Source organism: Heptranchias perlo, unplaced genomic scaffold (assembly GCF_035084215.1).
Source record: "Heptranchias perlo isolate sHepPer1 unplaced genomic scaffold, sHepPer1.hap1 HAP1_SCAFFOLD_70, whole genome shotgun sequence".
NCBI lineage: Eukaryota > Metazoa > Chordata > Chondrichthyes > Hexanchiformes > Hexanchidae > Heptranchias > Heptranchias perlo.
Window position 1 is genome coordinate 1,446,593 of NW_027139729.1, and position 20,908 is coordinate 1,467,500.

Sequence of the window (20,908 nt, forward strand, 5' to 3'; positions counted from 1 at the left end):
ACCGCCTGCTGCTCCAGAATGACCCTGGGGACCAAAGATAACCTCCAGCTTCTTTTGCCCACAACACACAATCTCCATAAATCTCTTTCCCAGCCCCCTCCACACTCTCCTCCAACAACAAATACGAGGACCTAGTGAACTTCATGAAGTCTTACAGCACAGAGGAAGGCCTTTCGGCTCGTCATGCATGTGCCAGCTTTTAAATGAGCTATCAAATTAATCCCACTCCCCTGATCTTTCCACATCGCTCTGCATTCTTTCCCTTTACAACTTTCTATCCAATCCACTTTTGGAAGTTACTATTGAATCTGCTTCCACCACCATTCCAGATCAGAACAACTTGTGGCGTAACAAAATTTATCCTCATCTCCTTCTGATTCTTTTGCCAATTAACATAAATCTGTATCCTCTGATTCCCGACCCTCCTGCCAGTGGAAACAGTTTCTCACTACACACTCGAACAAAACCCCTCATAATTTTGAACACCCCTATTAAATCTCCACTTAACCTTCTCTGCTCTAAGGAGAACAATCCCAGTTTTTCCAGTCTCTCTACATAACCGAAGTCACTAAGATTAAGACCATCCATTCAGATGCCTGTGCTGCATCCCACAATTCCCAATATCACCAAGCCCAACCTCTCCTAAGGCTCCCCCATCATCCAGCCCTGATCCTGAGCCTTTTTCGAGTTTCCCTCCGATTTCCACGCATGTACTTTCCGAGCTGAGCTTGCCCATTAGACCCACCTCCTGCTCCCTTGACCTTATTCGGTGGAAACAGCTGACTACGCAACTTCCATTCCGGGCCCCAAACCAGGTGAAATTGTGAATGGTCAGTTTCCTCAGGTACTGTCCTCCTCTTGCCGTGAGACTGTTTGTTTCCTCTGCTTTCTCCTATTCTGATTGAATGCTGTACCTAAATACATCTCCTTATTCATGGCTTAGGCGATATTAGTTGCAATATTAAATATGTCTACGTATTTTAAGTGAATTGAATTGAATTTATTAATAAATCAATGACCATGAATAAGTCTGTTACTACACCTCGAATATTGGTGGTTTTCAAATAATTAAATAATTATTTGAAATTAACTTTCAGTTGAAAGCATATCAGAAAGATTAACACAGTGAATTTACGTTCAAAATGTTTAACCTCAGGTTTCCTTTTTATGTATTTGCTCTCACTGGTAACTTCAACCTGATGTTATATAGAATTTACAGCATGGAAACAGGCCATTCGGCGTAAATGGTCTGTGCCGGTGTTTATGCTCCACGCGAGTCTCGCCCCATCCGACATCAGCTAACCCGATCAGCATTTCCTTCTACACCTTTATCTCTCATGTACCTATCTCGCCTCCCCTTAAAGGCATCTATACTATTCGCCCCAACTACTCCATGTGGTAACAAGTTTCACATTCTCACCACTCTCTGTGTAAAGAAGTTTCTCCTGAATTCCCTATTGGATTTATTGTGACTATTCTATATTTAGGGCTCCTGGATTTGGACTGTCTCACAAGTGGGAGTGTTTTCTCTACGATTACCCTATCGAACCACTTCATAATGTTTAAAACCTTTATCATGTCACCCCTCAGCCTTCTCTTTTCCAGAGAAAAGATCCACAGCATGTTCAATCTTTCCTGATGGGCGTAACCACTCAGTTCTGGTTTCATTCTTGTAAATCTTTTTTGCACCTTCTCCAGTGCCTCTGCATCCTTTTTTTAATATGGCGACCAAAAGTGTGCACAGTATTCTAAGTGTGGTCTAACCAAGGTTCTATATAAGTTTAACATAACTCATCTGCTTTTCAATTCTATTGCTCTAGAAATGAACCCCAGTGCTTTGTTTGCAATTTATGGCCTTGTTAACTTTATTTGCTGCTGTTAATGATTTGTGAATCTGGACCCCGACATTGCTTCGCTCCTGTGTCCAATTTAGACTCTTATTTTCCAGGGAGTACGTGGCCTCCTTAATCCTTCTACCAAAATGTACCATATAATACTTTCAAATTCTTTACTTATTTATCTTGTATTTTTAGTCCGCCCTCCAAAGCGATGACACTCATATTATGATGTTCGTGACAGTGAGTAAAGTGTCTCTCAAAGTACCGGTTTCCAGTGGATTCTAACACCATTCGGTTCTCATTATTTAGACTCCATTTCCTCTTTCAGTATGCTAGAGCTGACCATATCACTGAGATATCGATCTGCACAGTGGGTGGAGACTAATGTCCTTCAATAAACTCAGTGCTGCAGTTGCCCGTTGGGATCAGCATGAAGCTTTTAATCCCCAATATTTCCATATCAATTCCCACCGTTAATGCATCGATCCATCCATCCCATAATAGAGCTCCGACACTTCTAATGCAATTCTGTTTCATGGTGTGGAGATGTGGGAATCTGTAAAAATGCACAATGTTTGGACACACACCCAACCCAGCTGCTTTCCTTTATCTTTCAGTGACGGTTTCACTCTGTCCCAAACCGGGGCTTTTGTGCATTTTGAAGAACTTTTCACGCTGTTTTGTGTCAATAGGCTCAAGGCCACCTTTTGAAAGTGACCATGGATTATTGGAATTATTTGCAAACGGACATCTTGATAGGCCTCACTGTGCACACAAATTCTCCTCATCTCGCCTCTGGTTCTTTTGCCAAAAATTTTCAATCTGACCCTCTGGCCACCGACTCTTCTGCCAGTGGAAACATGTTCTCCTTATTTACTCTATCAAACCCCTTCATGATTTTGAACACCTCTATTAAATGGCCCTTTAACATTCTCTGCTCGAAGGAGAACAATTCCAGAGTCTCTAGTCTCTCCAATTAATTGACGTTCCCTATCCTTGATATCATTCCAATAAATTTCCTCTGTACCTTCTGTAAGGTCTTGACATCCTTCCTAAAATGTGGTGCCCAGAATTGGAGGCAACACTTCAGCTGCGGTCAAAACAATGATTTATAAAGGTTTAGCATAACCTCTTTGCTTCTTTTCCCTATACCTCTATTTTTAAAGCCAATGATCCTATAAGTTTTATTTAACAGATTTATTGACTTGTACTGCCACCTTTCATGATTTGTGCACATACACCCCCAGGTCTGTCTGTTCCTGCAACACCTTTAAAATTGCACTATTTAGTTTATATTGCCTCGCCTCATTCTTCCTCCCAAAATGCATCTCTTCACACGTCTCTGTATTAAATGTCATCTGCCATGTGTCTGCCCATTTTATTACCAGTCTGTCTGAAGTCTGCTACTATCCTCCTCACTGCGAACTACAATTTCAAGTTGACTACATTTTCAACCGAGCTACAAGGTGACTTGACTTTTTAAATAAATATTTTTAAATATTATCCTCCCCTTCTTTGAAGCACGTCTCTGTTATTGCCATTAGATCATAGTCCCATGTGGCGACTTGAGCCTGCAGCTCACGAACTTTATATACAACGCTACGTGTGTTTTTTTTATTCCTTCATGGGATGTGGGCATCGCTGGCGAGGCCGGCATTTATTGCCGATCCCTAATTGCCCTTGAGATGGTGGTGGTGAACCGCCGCCTTGAAAAGCTGCAGTCCGTGTGGTGAAGGTTCACCCACGGTGCTGTTAGGACGGGAGTTCCAGGATTTCGACCCAGCGACGATGAAGGAACGGTGATATATTTCCAAGTCGGGATAGTGTGTGACTTGGAAGGGGAACGTGCAGGTGCTGTTGTTCCTATATACCTGCTGCTCTTGTCCTTCTAGGTGGTACAGGTCGCGGGTTTGGGAGGTGCTGTCGAAGAAGCCTTGGCGAGTTGCTGCAGTGCATCCTGTGGACTGTACACACTGCAGCCACTGTGCGCCGGTGGTTAAGGGAGTGAATGTTTAGGGTGGTGGATGGGGTGCCAATCAAGCGGGCTGCTTTGTCCTGGGTCGTGACGAGCTTCTTGAGTGTTGTTGGAGCTGCACTCATCCAGGCAAGTGGAGAGTATTCCATCACACTCCTGACTTGTGCCTTGTAGATGGTGGAAAGGCTTTGGGGAGTCAGGAGGTGGGTCACCCGCTACAGAATACCCAGCCTCTGACCTGCTTTTATCGCCACTGTATTGATGTGGCTGGTCCATTTAAGTTTCTGGTCAATGGTGACCCCCAGGATGTTGATGGTGGGGGATTTGGCGATTGTAATGCCGTTGAATGTCAAGGGGAGGTGGTTAGACTCTCTCTTGTTGGAGATAGTCAATGCCTGGCAATTGTCTGGCGCGAATTTTACTTGCCACTTATGAGTCCAAGCCTGGATGTTGTCCAGGTCTTGCTGCATCCGGGCTCGGACTGCTTCATTATCTGAGGGGTTGCGAATGGAACTGAACACTGTGCAATCATCAGCGAACATCCCCATGTCTGACCTTATGATGGAGGGAAGGTCATTGATGAAGCATCTGAAGATGCTTGGGACTAAGACACTTCCCTGATGAACTCCTGCAGCAATGCCCTGGGGTTGAGATGATTGGCCTCCAACAACCACTACCATCTTCCTTTGTGCTCGGTATGACTCCAGCAACTTGAGAGTTTTCCCCCTGATTCCGATTGACTTCTATATACTAGGGCTCCTTGGTGCCAAACTCGGTCAATAGCCTTTGCTGTATCCAGTGCACTCAGCCGTTTCTTGATATCACGTGGAGTGAATCGAATTGGCTGAAGACTGGCTTCTGTGATGGTGGAGATATCAGGAGGAGTCAGAGATGGATCATCTACTCGGCACTTCTGGCTGAAGATGGTTGCAAACGCTTCGGCCTTGTCTTTTGCACTCATGTGCTGGACTCCACCATCATTGAGGATGGGGATGTTCACAGAGCCTCCTCCTCCCGTTAGTTGTTTAATTGTCCACCACCATTCACGACTGGATGTGGCAGGACTGCAGAGCTTTGATCTGAGTCGTAGGTTGTGAACTCGCTTAGCTCTGTCTGTAGCATGTTGCTTCCGCTGTTTAGCATGCATGTAGTCCTGAGTTGTAGCTTCACCAGGTTGGCACCTCATTTTTAGGTACGCCTGGTGCTGCCCCTGGCTTGCTCTTCTACACCCTTCATTGAACTAGGATTGATCCCCTGGCTTGTTGGTAATGGTAGAGTGAGGAATATGCTGGGCCATGAGGTTACAGATTGTGCTGAAATACAATTCTGCTGCTGCCGCTGGCTCACATTGCCTCACGGATGCCCAGTTTTGAGCTGCTAGATCAAGAAGATAGATGAGGGCTGTGCAGTAGACGTGGTCTATATGGACTTTCGCAAAGCCTTTGACAAGGTACCGCATAGTAGGTTGTTAGATAAGGTTAGACCTCACGGGATCCAAGGTGAGGTAGCCAATTGGATACAAATTGGATTGACGGCAGAAGACAGAGGGTGGTTGTCGAGGGTTGTTATTCAAACTGGAGGCCTGTGACCAGCGGTGTGCCTCAGGAATCGGTGTTGGGTCCGCTGTTATTTGTTATTTATATTAATGATTTGGATGAGAATTTAGGAGGCATGGTTAGTAAGTTTGCAGATGACACCAAGATTGGTGGCATTGTGGACAGTGAAGAAGGTTATCTTGGATTGCAACGGGATCTTGATAAATTGGGCCAGTGGGCCGATGAATGGCAGATGGAGTTAAATTTAGATAAATGTGAGGTGATGCATTTTGGTAGATCGAATCGGGCCAGGACCTACTCCGTTAATGGTGGGGCGTTGGGGAGAGTTATAGAACAAAGAGATCGAGGAGTACAGGTTCATAGCTCCTTGAAAGTGGAGTCACAGGTGGATAGGGTGGTGAAGAAGGCATTTAGCATGCTTGGTTTCAATCGTCAGAACTTTGAATACAGGAGTTGGGATGTCTTGTTGAAGTTGTACAAGACATTAGTTAGGCCACACTTGGAATACTGTGTACAGTTCTGGTCACCCTATTATAGAAAGGATATTATTGAACTAGAAAGAGTGCAGAAAAGATTTACTAGTGTGCTACCGGGACTTGATGGTTTGACTTATAGGGAGAGGTTGGATAGACTGAGACTTTTTTCCCTGGAGAGTAGGAGGTTAAGGGGTGATTTTATAGAAGTCTATAAAATAATGAGGGGCATAGATAAGGTCGATAGTCAAAATCTTTTCCCAAAGGTAGGGGAGTCTATAACGAGGGGGCATCGATTTAAGGTGAGAGGGGAGAGATACAAAAGGGTCCAGAGGGGCAATTTTTTTCACTCAAAGGGTGGTGAGTGTCTGGAACGAGCTGCCAGAGGCAGTAGTAGAGGCGGATACAATTTTGTCTTTTAAAAAGCATTTGGACAGTTACATGGGTAAGATGGGTATAGAGGGATATGGGCCAAGTGCAGGCAATTGGGACTAGCTTAGTGTTATAAACTGGGCGACATGGACATGTTGGGCCGAAGGGGCTGTTTCCATGTTGTAAACTTCTATGATTCTATGATTCTATGTTCTGAATCTATCCCATTTAGCACGTTGGTAGTGCCACACAACACGTTGAATGGTGTCCTCAGTGCGAACACGGGACTTCGTCTCCACGAGGACGATGCGGTGGTCACTCCGACCAATACTGTAATTGACAGATGCATTTGCGACAGGTAGATTGGTGAGGACGAGGTCAAGCAGGTTTTTCCTCATGTTGGTTCGCTCACTACCTGCCGCAGGCCCAGTCTGGCAGCTATATCCTTCAGGACTCGGCCAGCTCGGTCAGTCGTGGCGCTACCGAGCCACTCTTGGTGATGGGCATTGAAGTCGCCCATCCAGAGTACATTTTGTGCCCTTGCTACCCTCAGTGCTTCCTCCAAGTGGTGCTCAACATGGAGGAGGACTGATTCATCAGCTGAGGGAGGACGGTAGGTGGTAATCAGCAGGAGGTTTCCTTGCCCATGTTTGACCTGATGCCACGAGATTTCATGGGTACCAGAGTCAATGTTGAGGACTCCCAGGGCCACTCCCTGCTTGGATTCCAGTTGAAGGAGCTGTCCACGACCGACTGTTACCGAATGGCACACTCCAAGGTCCAGGAGTATGTTCTGAGGGACGCACTGAAGTGAGGTGCTGCCGACGTAAAGGTTCTTTGAGGAAAGGCGACCATGTAAGGACATGTCACTTTGTATGGTACAGAATCTATTAGAAGATCTGTACTGTGTTTTGAATTGTAATAATGAGATCTTAGTGTGCACGATCTGTATTGTATTGTTTTGAACGGTAATTGTGACATTTTCATTGAAATGTGTGTATCATTAAATTTTATGAAATAAAGCATATTTTGAAATTTTAATAAAATCTTGTGGCACAAACAGACCAATCACTAAAAGTAGCGACGCAGGTTTACAAAAAGTCGAGTCAAGCACTGAGGTTCAATTCTAGAGGGATAGAATTGATAAACAAAGAAGTTATGTTAAACTTGTGTGGAGCCTTGGTTCGGCCACACTTGGATTATTGTGCACAGTCTGGTCTCCATATTATAGAAAGGATATACAGGGATTGGAGAGGGTGCAGAAAAGATTCACAGGGATGATACCAGAACTGAGGGGATATCCTAATCAGGAAAGGCTGAACAGGCTGGGACTCTTTTCTTTTGAAAAGAGAAGGCTGAGGGGTGAACTGATAGAAGTCTTTAAGATAATGATAGAATTTGGTCGGGTAGATGAAGAGAAAATGCTTCCACTTGGGAGGGAGTATAAAATTAGAGTTCATAAATATAAGACTGTCACTAATAAATCCAATATGGAATTCAGGTAAAACTTCTTTACCGAATGAGTGGTAAGAATGTGCAATGCGCTACCACAAGGGGTAGTTGAGGGAAATAACGTCGATGCATTTAAGGGGAAGGTAGATGAGCACAAGAGGCATAATGGAATATCGTATCCTGATAGGGTTAGATGGAGTAGGGAGGGAGGAGGCTCGTATGGAGCATACATGCTGGCATAAACAAGTTGGACCGAATGGCCTGTTTCTGTGCTGTAATTTCGAAGTAACTCGATGGAACTCAATGTAATATTTTGGGGGTGGTGGAAGAGCAGAGGGACCTGGGGACGCATATTCACAAATCTTTGAAGGTGGCAGGGCAAGTTGATAAGGTGGTTAAGGAAGCGAATGGGATACACGGGTTTGGAAAGAGGGGCATTGAATACACAAATAGGGAAGTCATGTTAAAACCTTACAAAAGACTGGTTAGGCCTCAGCTGGAGTATTGTATCCAACACTGGGCACCACATTTTAAGAAGGATGTAAAGGCCTTGGAGAGGGTACAGAGGAGAGTTACCAGTGTGATACCAGGGATGAGGGACTTCAGTTATGTGGAGAGACTGGAGAAGCTGGGCTTGTTCTCCTGAGAGCAGAAAAGGTTAAGGGGAATTAAAAAAGAGGTGATCAAAATAATGAGGCGTTTTTATAGAGCAAATAGGGGTAATTAAATAATTGGATTGATAACCAGAGGTCATCGGTTTTCAATAATTGGCAAAACAACTAGAGGGGAAATAAGGAGAACATTTTTCACACCGAGTGTTGTTAAGCACTGCCTGAAAGGATGGGGACACTTTTAGAGGCTGTCTTCGTGTCAACATTCATATTTTCACTGGGAAACTGCAGGAACAGAATGAAACGGGTCTGCTTGTGTCCCTGGATTCAATGTATAATGTGGAGAAATCTATAAAATTTATAATTGAATCGGTAAAAGTGAACATGGTCAATACAATTATATGAAAACTGTAAATGAAGCCGCTCATTGTTGGACCAGTCCTTTCTGAGCACAGCTTTTAACTTTATTCTTGAGAGAAGTCTCATTAAGACAAGGTTCTGAACTTTGAGAAGTTTGTGATATATCCACGTCATCATTTACATCGGAGTCAAAGCTGCTGATGTGGCCTGTTTGTTCAAATGACTGTAACTAATAGCAATGATCAGGGGTATAACCGTGTCAGTGGAGATTTACCCCCTGTATAAATCAGGGATCGCTGTAATGAATCCACACAGAGTGCCTGCCGGAGCTGCGGTTTCCAGGCCAACAGAAATCATTGCTTCTCACAGAAATGGGATATTCAGTAATGTATCTGATAGAATGTATTTATTATCCAGTTCTCGCAGCCGTTGGAGTTCCAGGTAAGCCATTATCTCAGCTGTTCATGGTGTAAATCGTTATTAAATCTGCTGCTGTACTTTATACTTTTTTTTTCTCCCATCATGTATTACACAATGGACTGTTCTGTCCTCAGTCTCTGCTCTTTTGGTCTTGGAGCAGCTGCATTATATGCTTTACGATTTTGTTTATCCAATTCTGGCATTGTTACTGGATTATTCTCTGTGCTGATTGTATTGGAATCAGGTGTCTGGGCTAAGAGCTGGTATCAGACCATCAGGAGTTGTTCACAGTTTCATGTTGATCACCTGGAATATTTTTTTCATAAACGTGTTTTTAGTGATTGATAATGAGACAGCTCACGGTCTCAGTGTTACAAGGAGGCAGCGCAATGTCCTCCGTCCACAATAATATGGTTCAGTTTAACTGGGATTTCAATGTTTTTATTGGTTATCACTATTCTGAAAGTTTATTTCATTGTGTGTGTATCTGACGCCGCTTCAGATGTCTGCCTATTGAACTAAGTTTGCAGCTGATCCTTTTACACCTCATTCTCTGCTTCACTGTCGATGAATTCACTGTAAAATGCAATGTTTTGATGTTATGTTGTATCAGTTTGCACTTTATCTGTTGGAATCATGGGCCCTTCTATTTATCTGCAGACTTTCAGCAGCAGCGGTGATGTTGGCGTTTTGTTAATTGAACAATGCCGCCATCTAACGCTGTACTTTGTAATTACAGGAGAAGGAATTTCAATTGTTGTGAGGTGTGTCTGGAAGTGGCATTCAATTCTGTTCATTCCATGCATTGTAGATGAAGTGAACAGTGTAGGTGAACAGGTGGAGAACGGGATGATCTGTAGAAACATTAAACCGTTCACAGAGACTTCACCATTAAACAAACTTACACTAAGAATAGGATCTTTGGAACACGGGGCTGGTGAGGAGAAAGCAGGCGCAGGATGTTAGGATTTACTCGGATGTCAAAAGGGGCATTGAGAAAGAAATTAGAGAGAGCGGAGAGTTAGAGAGGAGCGACAGAGAACGCGACTGAGAAGGAAAATGAGAGAGAGGGGGCAGAAGAAACGAGAGACAGACAGACAGACGCACACACACTCAGAATGAGAGCGAGAGGGGAAGAGAGAGAGAGAGCAGCAGCGGTGTGAATAATTCATCGGAATGAACTGCGAAACTTCCAGTACAATTGTGAAGAGGAAATGTGACTTCAAAGTTTTATTAGGATGTTGTCAGATTGTGAGAGTTTTATTGTACTCTCTCCGGGTGTGTTTATCACGATCAGATCCTCAGTCTGTTTATGTGAATGTTCCTTTGACTTGTTTACTGACTGAATACATGGACATAAATCAAATGTATTTGAAGAATAAAATCAGTGATTTTTTGATCGCAGTGAATTATTAGAATACTGTATTCCAGAGGATGTATATTTCAGCTTAATTCAACAAAGAACGGGGCAAATTTAATCAATGCATTTTAATTTAATTTCAGTTGCATGTACAAAGTAAATTTGTTGTACACATTATGTAGCCAACGAACTATTCACTGACACCAATAATCACAAAAATATAATGGTTGAATTTATTAATTGGATTGTGAGTTGGACCTATCGATCAGATTTCCTCCAACACTCTGCTGCAGTCTCTCCCTGTGAATCCCAGCCTCTCCTCCCACTGCATTGAATCCTCTGTCTCCTCATCCGTTACTTCTGTTTATCCGCTTTCACAAACTATCTGCTCCTGTCTCCCCTCCAGCTCCGACATGTCCTTTTCTTTGTCTCCCTCCCAATTTCACTCACTGGCTCGGCCCACAGCTGCCCCTTCCAATCCGATTCGAAGTATAAAACTTACCGACGCGGATATTGGTCTTTCCCGTTTTGTGCCGGCCCCTGTCGGCTCTCTTCATCCAGAGCAACAAACCAGCAGCACCTCCCGTTGTCCCCTCACCTTCTCGGCCATCAGTCACTTTCCCTTCTGTCTGGAACCCAAATCCGCATTTCATCGGTTCAGGAAAGCACCTTCTCACTTCCCCACCGGCACTGCGCCCTCTCTCGGCCCTTCCAGTGGATCCGGTGTTCAATTTATTCACTTTCTGTATCAATTTCCCAATTCATTGTTTATAATTGTGTTTAAAAACATTTCTCCGCCCGAAAGCGCTGCCCAGGTCAGTGAATCAGTTTCCACCGTTTGATGCAGCAACAAAGCTGGAAATTTCACCCCAGATCCTCTCAAACTGCTGCTTTGGCTCCAGGTTTGATCAGTAATTTCTCTCCTTCCGTTTCTCTCTCTTACAGTTAACTTGGTGGCGATTGTAATCCTGTCCCGAGGAAAGTGCGGACTCTCTAAATGTATCACTCGCTACCTGGTGGGAATGGCGGCGGCCGATCTCCTGGTCGTTATCACTGATGTCATAATGTGTCGCATTGTTGTTATTTATTTCCCAGTTTCATTCTTGACCATTACCCCCGTGTGTCGTCTCATTCTCACCCTGAGTTTAGCAGTCACAGTGGCCTCTGTCTGGTTTACAGTGGTTTTCACCTTTGATCGATTTGTGGCCATTTGTTGTCAGAAGCTGAAAACAAAATATTGCACCGAGAAAACGGCGGCTGTTGTTATCGGGGTGGTGAGTGCGCTGAGCTGTTTACTAAACATTCCCATGTACTTTGTAATTGGCCCGGAATATATAATGGACAATGTACCTCGGGGTTGTGTCTTTAAACCGACATTTTTCACTTCACCCACATTTGCTGCGTTTGACTTGTTTCATCTTGTGTTAACTCCTTGTCTTCCATTCATTCTGATTTTGCTGTTCAATGTTCTCACCGCCAGGCACATTTTAGCGGCCAGCAGAGCCCGCAGGGGACTCCGGGGCCGCAGCAATGGAGAGAATCACAAGGATCCAGAGATGGAGAACCGAAGGAAATCCATCATTTTACTTTTCAGTATATCAGGCAGTTTTATATTGTTATGGAGCGCAGAAGTTTTTTATTTTATCTCTCTGCGTATAACAGACGCCCAGTTCTATACGGTCAGTGACATTGAGTCAGCCGGATTCATGCTTCAACTTCTCAGTTCCTGCACCAACACTTGTATTTATGCTGTGACCCAGACTAAATTCAGAGAGGAGCTGAAGAACGGGGTGAAATACCCACTGAATCTAATTGTTACATTAGTTAAATCATAGAAACGTCTGAAGTCTTTCCATCCGAAATTAAATAAAAAGTTAATTAGAGTCAATTAGAGTTTCACGTTTGGCGGTGGCCTAAGACGGGCGGTAGCGGATCGGGCGCCCGTTATTCACCGCGCTTGATTTTACTATCTATTGACATCAATGAGTTCACTAAAGTAACTGATATCAATCGAATACTTGAAATAAATTTGGAAAAAAGCAGACAGGAATTATATTTTACCCGACAAATGCGGTGTTTGTGAAATGATACAAGATGTGATTCTAACATGAAATTATTTGCTGTTATTAGTCTGGAAATAATATGATTTCAATATTAAATGTTTAATCCTGAAATGAATAAAATCAAATCCTCCTTTTCGATTGATGATTATTTCCCATCATACAGACTGCCCGGTGGGATGGACTGAGGGTGAGCTGTCAGGGTCAGACAGCGTCCTGTTCATTGGGACATTTGTTTTGACCAGAACAGAATAATAATGGACCAACACCCGGACCGTTACTAACTGGTAAAATATTAATGTAATTTCAAATTCCAGTGCGGAGTTCCGGAGATCGTTTCCTCTCTGAGCTGCTGGGCAGCAATGTTTACTCACTGCAGGGAGTTTAATGGGACATGAGGCTGGGCCTGGTTACACAGATCAATAAGGAAACCTCCTGACACATTTCTGAGACGATCAGGGGCCGGGAGATTTCTCACGGCCTCAGCAGGCCAAGGGAAAGCTCTCCTGCTCATCCTTACTCCAAAAAATATAAGTTAAAAATAAACTTCTCAGTGTTCTGGATCACTCAATGCCCATCGATAGGGCGGCTCCTCCTCCCATTCGTCACCAAATTTAAATACTGTCCCAGATACGTCACAATACTCTGATTTACATATTACACGTGGTCTGACCCGGAAACAGGTGGGTGTTGCTCCGGCCGCTCTTCTCAGGACCCGACCCACGGTGGTGGAGGCAGGAACTCCAACGTTAAAGGGGCGGTAAGTGACCTGACACCATTTACTCGCCTCTACCACCCCATTTCCGCCAGGCGGGGATAGTTAAAATCGGCCACACTTTTCCTGACCTCCGCCCTAATATCAATCTTCGAAGCCCACAAGCTGGTCCATTGTCTCAAACTGCACCGGTTCACAACACGTGGAGGGAAATTTTCACCATCGCTGGGGGCTGAACTGGTGGAGCGGATCACCCCCCCCCCCCCAACCCCCCGCTGAAAGAACCGGCCCGATTTTAATTTCTGCTCCGTCAGTTTACCGCCCAAGCAGTGAAGGTGAAATTACCCCCTACGTCTCTGACCCCAAGCTTCTACAGGTGTGTGAAAGACATCAGACAGTGTTTGCCAAACACTAACATGAATGTGGGCGAATGGATCCATGTATTCGGGCAAAAGGTGATAACCCCCCTCCATAGAGACAGGATCCCTATACCATGGAGTCGAAGAGGGGTGCACCCCCGACAGCAGTGGGACACACTGAAGCGAGGTGCGGCCTAGGCAAAGGCTCTATGGGGAAAGGCCACTGAGTAAGGCTCTTTCACCTTGTATTGTACATCATGTCTTAGAAAATATATACTGTGTGTTGAATTGTAAAAATTGAATCGTAGTGTGCACGATCTGTATTGATTATTTTGAATTGTAACTGTGATATTTACATTGAACTGTGTGCATCCATAAATTTTATGAAATAAACTATATTTTGAAATACAAAAAAAAAGTTCCAGTCTCACCGTCTCTGTTGTCAGTGGACAGTGAAGAGAGTAAATACTAAAGATGTGGGGAGTAATGGAACGAGTATCTATAGGGACTGTAGGGGAGCAAAGGGGTTTGGTGTCCAGGTACACCAAACAATAAAGGTCTGTTATTATTGGATGGTGAAGAGTGGAAAGCGAGCGCACCATGTACCAAAAATAACATTGAAGATCCCAATTTCTAGGCTGTCATATCGCAATGAATAGAAAGATATGCTGATAGGGTTGGATGAAGAAGGGTGACAGGAGGCTCATGTGGAGCATAATCCCCGGCATGGACCTTCTGCACATTCTATGTAATTCTATTGCTGGCACCAGGTGAGAAATAGGAGAATTTTCCTAATGGTGAGAAATTGGGGACTGTCGAGGAGCAAAGAGGCTTAGGTGTCCAGGTACAGCAATCAAAAAAACTAGTGCACATGCACCAAAAATTATTTTAAATTTCGAGGCTGTCGTATCCCAAGGTACCACTTTCAGCTCTCTGGAATTTGCTGATACAATCAGGCCCCACTGCCTCACTCGCTGGTCCATTCCATACATCCAGCGCCATCTGCATTAAAAAAAGGTACATTCAAGCATTCTGCTCATCCAATACCCCAGGTAGAGAAGACTAATAGTGCCGGGAGGACCCAGACCATCAGCCTTATGTGAGTTTAGACATTTCTGTTTTAAATTCAGCTTATTGTATTTGCAGTTTTTTTTCCTTTTTTGCTGCATTTCTAATTTTATTTCATTCTTGCACGTTTTGCATTTTGAACAAATTCTCCAAACCCTGTCCGCAGTGAGTGCTGAATCCGGTCACTTTGATTGACAGCTCTCTCCTCCCCCCGTCTCCTGGGCTGACACCTTCCACCACGTGACACTCTGAAGCGTCACACACGTTTTCGCGCTGACGTCACGAGGCGTATGCGCCGCTCGGGCCAGAGGGATGCCGCACATGCGCCGCGCGGTTCCTGTGCCGCGTTCCCTCAGCAACAGGCCGGCGCCGGGAAGATGACGGCGGGCGGGCGGTGCTGTGGGCGGGGGCGAGGCCGACAGAGGGAGGGCCCGCACCCGGGAGTGGCCTGAGAGGGGAGGGTGGAGTGACGGGGGGAGTTACTCGGGGCCTCCTGAATCTCCACTCTGTCAGCGCCCCGTGTCGAGCTGGGCTCGGGGGGGAGTCACTCTCCCGCCTCCCCGTCAAACGGGCCGTGGGTCGGAGCCCAAAAGTGAGCGAGAATCAAACAGCACAGAGAGAGGCCGCTCGGCCCATCGCGCCTGTGCCGGCTCTGTGAAAGAGGCCGCTCGGCCCATCGCGCCTGTGCCGGCTCTGTGAAAGAGGCCGCTCGGCCCATCGCGCCTCTCCTGGCTCTTTGAAAGAGGCCGCTCGGCCCATCGCGCCTGTGCCGGCCCTGTGAAAGAGCGATCCCATTAGTCCCACTCCCCCTGCTCTTTCCCCACAGTCCCGCAAATTTCCGCCCTTCAAGGATTGACCCGATTCCCTTTTGAAAGTTATTATTGAATCTGCTCCCACCGCCCTTTCAGGCAGTGAATTCCAGGTCAGAACAACTCGCTGCCTAAAAACATTCTCCTCATCTCCCTCTGGCTCTTTTCCCAATTCCCTTCAATCTGTGTCCTCTGGTTACCGACCCTCCCGCCTGTGGCAACAGTTTCTCCCCATCGACTCCATCAAAACCCCTCCTCATTTTCAACCCCTCTATTAAATCTCCCCTTAACCGTCTCTGCTCCAAGGAGAACAATCCCAGCTTCTCCAGTCTCTCCCGGTAACTGAAGTCCCTCATCCCCGGTACCATTCTGGTAAATCTCCCCTGAACCTTCTCTGCTCCAAAGAGAGTAATCGCAGCTTCTCTATTCTCTCCACATAATTATTATTATTTATTAAGTGGGTTGTGCTGGGTATCTGGAAGCTGTAATTCGGTGAGTAGAAAGCAGTGGGAGGATAAGTCTGCAGATTGATTTTGGGAGATGGTGAAGACGGCGATCGTGGATTCAGACAAAGGAGGGAGGTGGTCTTTGAGACCGTCCGTGCTCTGTTGTAAGATCTCACTGTGTGTGTCTTGTTCCAAAAGTTCCCATTTGTACCTGTGACCTGACTGGCGAAGTCTGCGAACTTGACTGCTGCTGTGAACCTGACTGTTCCTCCGCGGACATCAGTGTCTTCCCCACTTGTCTGCCGGGCAGTGAACCGTAAGTTTATGTTTGTGTGTTACTACATTGGCTACCGATCCGACAAAGGCTCGATTTTAAGACACTCATCCTCGTATTCAAATCCCTCCATGGTCCTCGCCCCCTCCCTATCTCTGTAACCTCCTCCAACCGAATTAATCTCCACCGACAACCCCATGTCACTCCACCCGATCATGGATTCTACCCCACCCATTTATCTCCGCGCACAGCCCATATACACTCGACGCACAGTCAGTGCTGGAACACTCAGTCTTGTTATACACACAGTCAGTGCTGGGACACTCTGTCCTGTTATACACATTGTCAGTGTTGGGACACTCAGTTCTGTTATACACATTGTCAGTGCTGGGACACTCATGTCTGTTATACACACAGTCAGTGCTGGGACACTCAGTCCTGTTATACACACAGTCAGTGCTGGGACAATCAGTCCTGTTATACAGTCAGGGCTGGGCCATTCAGTCCTGTTATACACACACTCAGCGCTGAAACACTCAGTCCTGTTATACACAGTCATATAAATAAATAACTGGAAAAAAAGAATGAAATCTCCAGGACCTGATGGTTCCCACCTCACGGTATTAAAGGAAACGGGTGGGGAAATTGCAGATGCATTAGTCATAATTTCCCATAGCTCTCTAGACTGAGGAATTGTGCTTTTGGATATGAAATTTGAAAATGTCACTCCGTTATTTAAGAAAGGAGGGAGGGAGAAACCAAGAAAATATAGACCTGTCAGTTTAAAGTCAGTTGTTGGGAAATTACTGAAATCTATCATCAGAAACAAAATGAGCTGTTCAAAGAGAGTGAAGATGGATTGTGAAGGGCAGCTCATGTCTGAGTAATCTAGTTGAACGTTCTGAGCTCACTAACAAGGTGGACAGGGGATTGAATATGGATGTTGTCTATATGGACTTCCAGAAAGCATTTGATAAGGTTCAGCACAAGAGATGAATGAATAAAAGTGCACAAAATTGAAAGTTGCTTTGTGACTTGGGTTGGAATTGGTTGGGTGGTCGGAGAAGAGAGTAGGGATAAAGGGAATGTTCTTTGATTGGCGAATTTTAAAAATCGTATCCCCAGGGATCTGTACTCAGCTTTTCACCATATTTACCAATAACTTGGATGAAGGAATAGAGAGTTGTAGATCCAAGTTTCCAGGTGACACTAAGTTAGGAGGCACAGGAAGTGCTGTAGATGGGAGCAGGAAGTTACAAAGAGACAGTTTAAGTGAATGGACAAACTGTGGCAGATGGAGTTCAATGTGGGGAAGAGTGAGATCATTCACTTTGGATGCAAAAAGGAAACATTGGAGTATTTTCTTAAAGTGAGAGACTGGGAACGGTGGAGGAGCAAAGGGATTTGGGTGTCCATGTACACAAATCACTAAAAGCTCGGGCACAGATAAAAAATCACAGACTAATGGAATGTTGGCCTTTATCTCGAGGACTGGAATACAAAGGGGAGGAAGTGATGCTTCGGAACAAGAGGGCATAACCTTAAATTTAGAGCTTGTGCATCTAGCATTGAAATCAGGAATGTCTTTTTCACTCAAGGGTAGTGGAAATCTGCTCAGGCTGATTGAAGTGGACCCTGTGATATAATAGAATTTTCTGTCCTGTCAGACTTGGACATCTTGTAGATCCATCTTTTAAAAAGGTGGAGGAACTCAGTTCAAAGATGGATTCCACTCACTTCATCATAAGTCCTCAAACTGCTTGTCTTATCATCGAGCTATCAAGGACTAGAAAAACTGTGTTTAAAAGAAAGCTGATTTATTTGACACTTGTACAGAATTCTGATACTGCAGTCCAGTGAAATGGATTATTAACATCAGAAACAACCCCCAACTGCCAGAATGAACACGGTTTACTCCTGAATGCGATTAACAGCAGTGATAACAGCAGAATCCAACCAATGCAGTCACATGTGAACTCGCTGGTGTATTAGTAGGCTGGTTGACAGAGTGAATCCCTTCCCACACACGGAGCAGGTGAACGGCCTCTCCCCAGTGTGAATACGTTGGTGTCTCAGTAGATCCCTTGTTCTTTTAAAGCTCTTCTCACAGTCAGAACATTGAAAGGGTCTTTTATCAGTGTGAACATGTTGATGTTCACTGAGGTGGGATGAACGAGTGAATCCCTTCCCACACACGGAGCAGGTGAACAGCCTCTCCCCATTGTGAATATATTGGTGTGTTTGCAGGTTGGATGACTGACTGAATCTCTTCCCACACTCAGTGCAGGTGAACGGCCTCTCCCCAGTGTGAGTACGTTGGTGTGTCAGTAGATCCTTTTTTCTTTTAAAGCTCTTCTCACAGTCAGAACATTTAAAAGGTCTTTTATCAGTGTGAACAAGTTGATGTGTCAGAAGGCTGGATGAATGAGTGAATCCCTTCCCACACACGGAGCAGGTGAACGGCCTCTCCCCAGTGTGAATTCGCTGGTGTCTCAACCGGTGGGATGATCGAGTGAATCCCTTCCCACACACGGAGCAGGTGAACGGCCTCTCCCCAGTGTGAACTCGCTGGTGTATCAGGAGGCTGGATGACTGAGTGAATCCCTTCCCACACACGGAGCAGGTGAACGGCCTTTCCCCAGTGTGAGTGCGTTGGTGTGTCAGCAGATCACTTTTTCTTTTAAAGCTCTTCTCACAGTCAGAACATTTGAAAAGTCTCTTATCAGTGTGAACAAGCTGATGTTCAATAAGGCTGGATGACTGAGTGAATCCCTTCCCACACACGGAGCAGGTGAACGGCCTTTCCCCAGTGTGAACTCGCTGGTGTGTCAGCAGGTTGGATGACTGAGTGAATCCCTTCCCGCACTCATTGCAGGTGAACGGCCTCTCCCCAGTGTGAGTGCGTTGGAGTTTCAGCAGCTCATTTCTGCTTTTTGAACTCTTGTCACAGTCAAAATATTTAAGAGGTCTCTTATCAGTGTGAACAAGTTGATGTTCAATGAGGCTGGACGAGAGAGTGAATCTCATCCCACACATGGAGCAGGTGAATGGCCTCTCCCCAGTGTGAACTCGCTGGTGCGCCTGCAGGTGGGATGACTGAGTGAATCCCTTCCCACACACGGAGCAGGTGAACGGCCTCTCCCCAGTGTGTCTGCGTCGATGAGTTTCCAGCTGGGACGGGTAATTGAATCCCTTCCCACAGTCCCCACATTTCCACGATTTCTCCATCCTACGGGTGTCCTTGTGTCTCTCCAGTTTGGACGATCAGTTGAAGCCTCGTTCACACACAGAACATGTGTCCGGTTTCTCCCCGCTGTGAATGGCGCGATGTTTTTACAGGTTGTCGAACTGGTTAAAGCTCTTTCCACAATCAGTGCACTGGAGTTTACAGAAGTCCTCACTGTGAATACAGAATAGAAATTCAGAACAGGCAATTCTAGTTTCTATGGAACATTATTCCTGCTCATTCCACCAGACTGTAAATCCCCGTCTCACACACTCACCCTCCTCCCTCTGCTGGAACCCAAACACATCGCACCATCTCCAACATTTGGGTTGGGTTGGAGGCCTTGAATCTGAGTTGGGAAATATAATTGGAGAAACATGATTCAATTTAGAAACTAAACTATTCAAAATCAAAGAACATGGATTATTGTAATTAATATAGTCCTTTCACGCCTAGTGGGAAAGAAGTGATGTCTGGGCTGCGGATGAGTGTTTGCGCCCGGTTACACAGCGTGTCCCTCTCTCTCCGCTTCAAATTCGCTTCCTTTGGCTCACGGCCTCATTCACGCATCCAGCTGACTGCAGCCCTTTAAAGCTCGACTGGAGTCATCCTTTGTTTATTGACGTGACCCATTGCCACCCACCTTGCCTTGCAGCTTCATCCCTTTTTTTGCTTTATCACTCCTGCCCTCCACCCGATCACAGACCTTCCCTTTTGTTCTTTCCCTCCCCGCCCCCTCTTTCCCTGCCTCTCTCCTTGCTCAAAAACTGTTAATTCTTTCACTTCTTCAAGTTCTGACAAAACCTTAACACTAATCTGAAACGTTAACTCTGTTTCATTCTCCGCGTGATGCTGCCTGACTTGCTGAGGATTTCCAGCATTTTCTCTTTATGTTTCACATTTCCAGCATCCGCAGTCTTTTGCTTTTGATTGGTAAACCTCGCCCTTTGACACCCCATCACAGAAATATCGGCAAGAGGGTTTTACAATGGCGATAATCTTACCCAAAATGCCCCGCGCGGTAGAATACGGTCTATCTCAATTCGAAGGGGAGCAGCGCGCAGCCGCGGGAAGGGCCCATGGCCAGAGCATGCGCGGTGCTGGTCGGAGACAGTGAGCGGGGCCAAGCGGAGTCTCAGCAACACCGAGTGCGGCTCAGAACCCGAATCAGAGCCGGGGGGCCCGGCGGACGGGCGGCCCGGGTGCCCTTAGCACCATTAAACCCCTCACCCAGCGCCTCCCTCGTCCCACCCGCCGCTTCCCGGTTTCTTCTCCTGTTTCCACCGAGTCCGACTCGCGACAAACTGCAGGACCGAAGCGCTCCCAGAATGCAGGGCGGGCCTGGGGAGCATGCGCAGTCTGATCGCGAAATCAGCGCCTTGGAGAGATAGACGGGTTTCTGGGGCGCGGGGGATTGTGGGGCCTCCGGCCGCCATTAGTCACCGGGAGTCGGTCAGTGTTTTTTTTGCCGGCGTCGCGCACAGAAGCGTTTCTCGAAATACGGACTGAGGAATTGAGGGTCGGTTTGCTGAAC

General features: G+C 45.8%; 2 protein-coding genes across 2 annotated transcripts in view; both read right to left on the reverse strand.

Annotated features, from left to right (window-relative positions):
* The window catches only part of LOC137318355 (zinc finger protein 271-like), a 145,632-nt gene extending 126,256 nt beyond the window's left edge, over positions 1-19,376 (reverse strand). The window contains exon 1 of the mRNA XM_067981241.1: positions 18,118-19,376. Coding sequence (XP_067837342.1) covers positions 18,118-19,376 — 1,259 coding nt within the window. The remainder of the gene's footprint in view (positions 1-18,117) is intronic.
* The window catches only part of LOC137318393 (zinc finger protein 3-like), a 626,361-nt gene that overhangs the window by 432,608 nt on the left and 172,845 nt on the right, over positions 1-20,908 (reverse strand). The gene's annotated exons all lie outside the window — the stretch shown is intronic.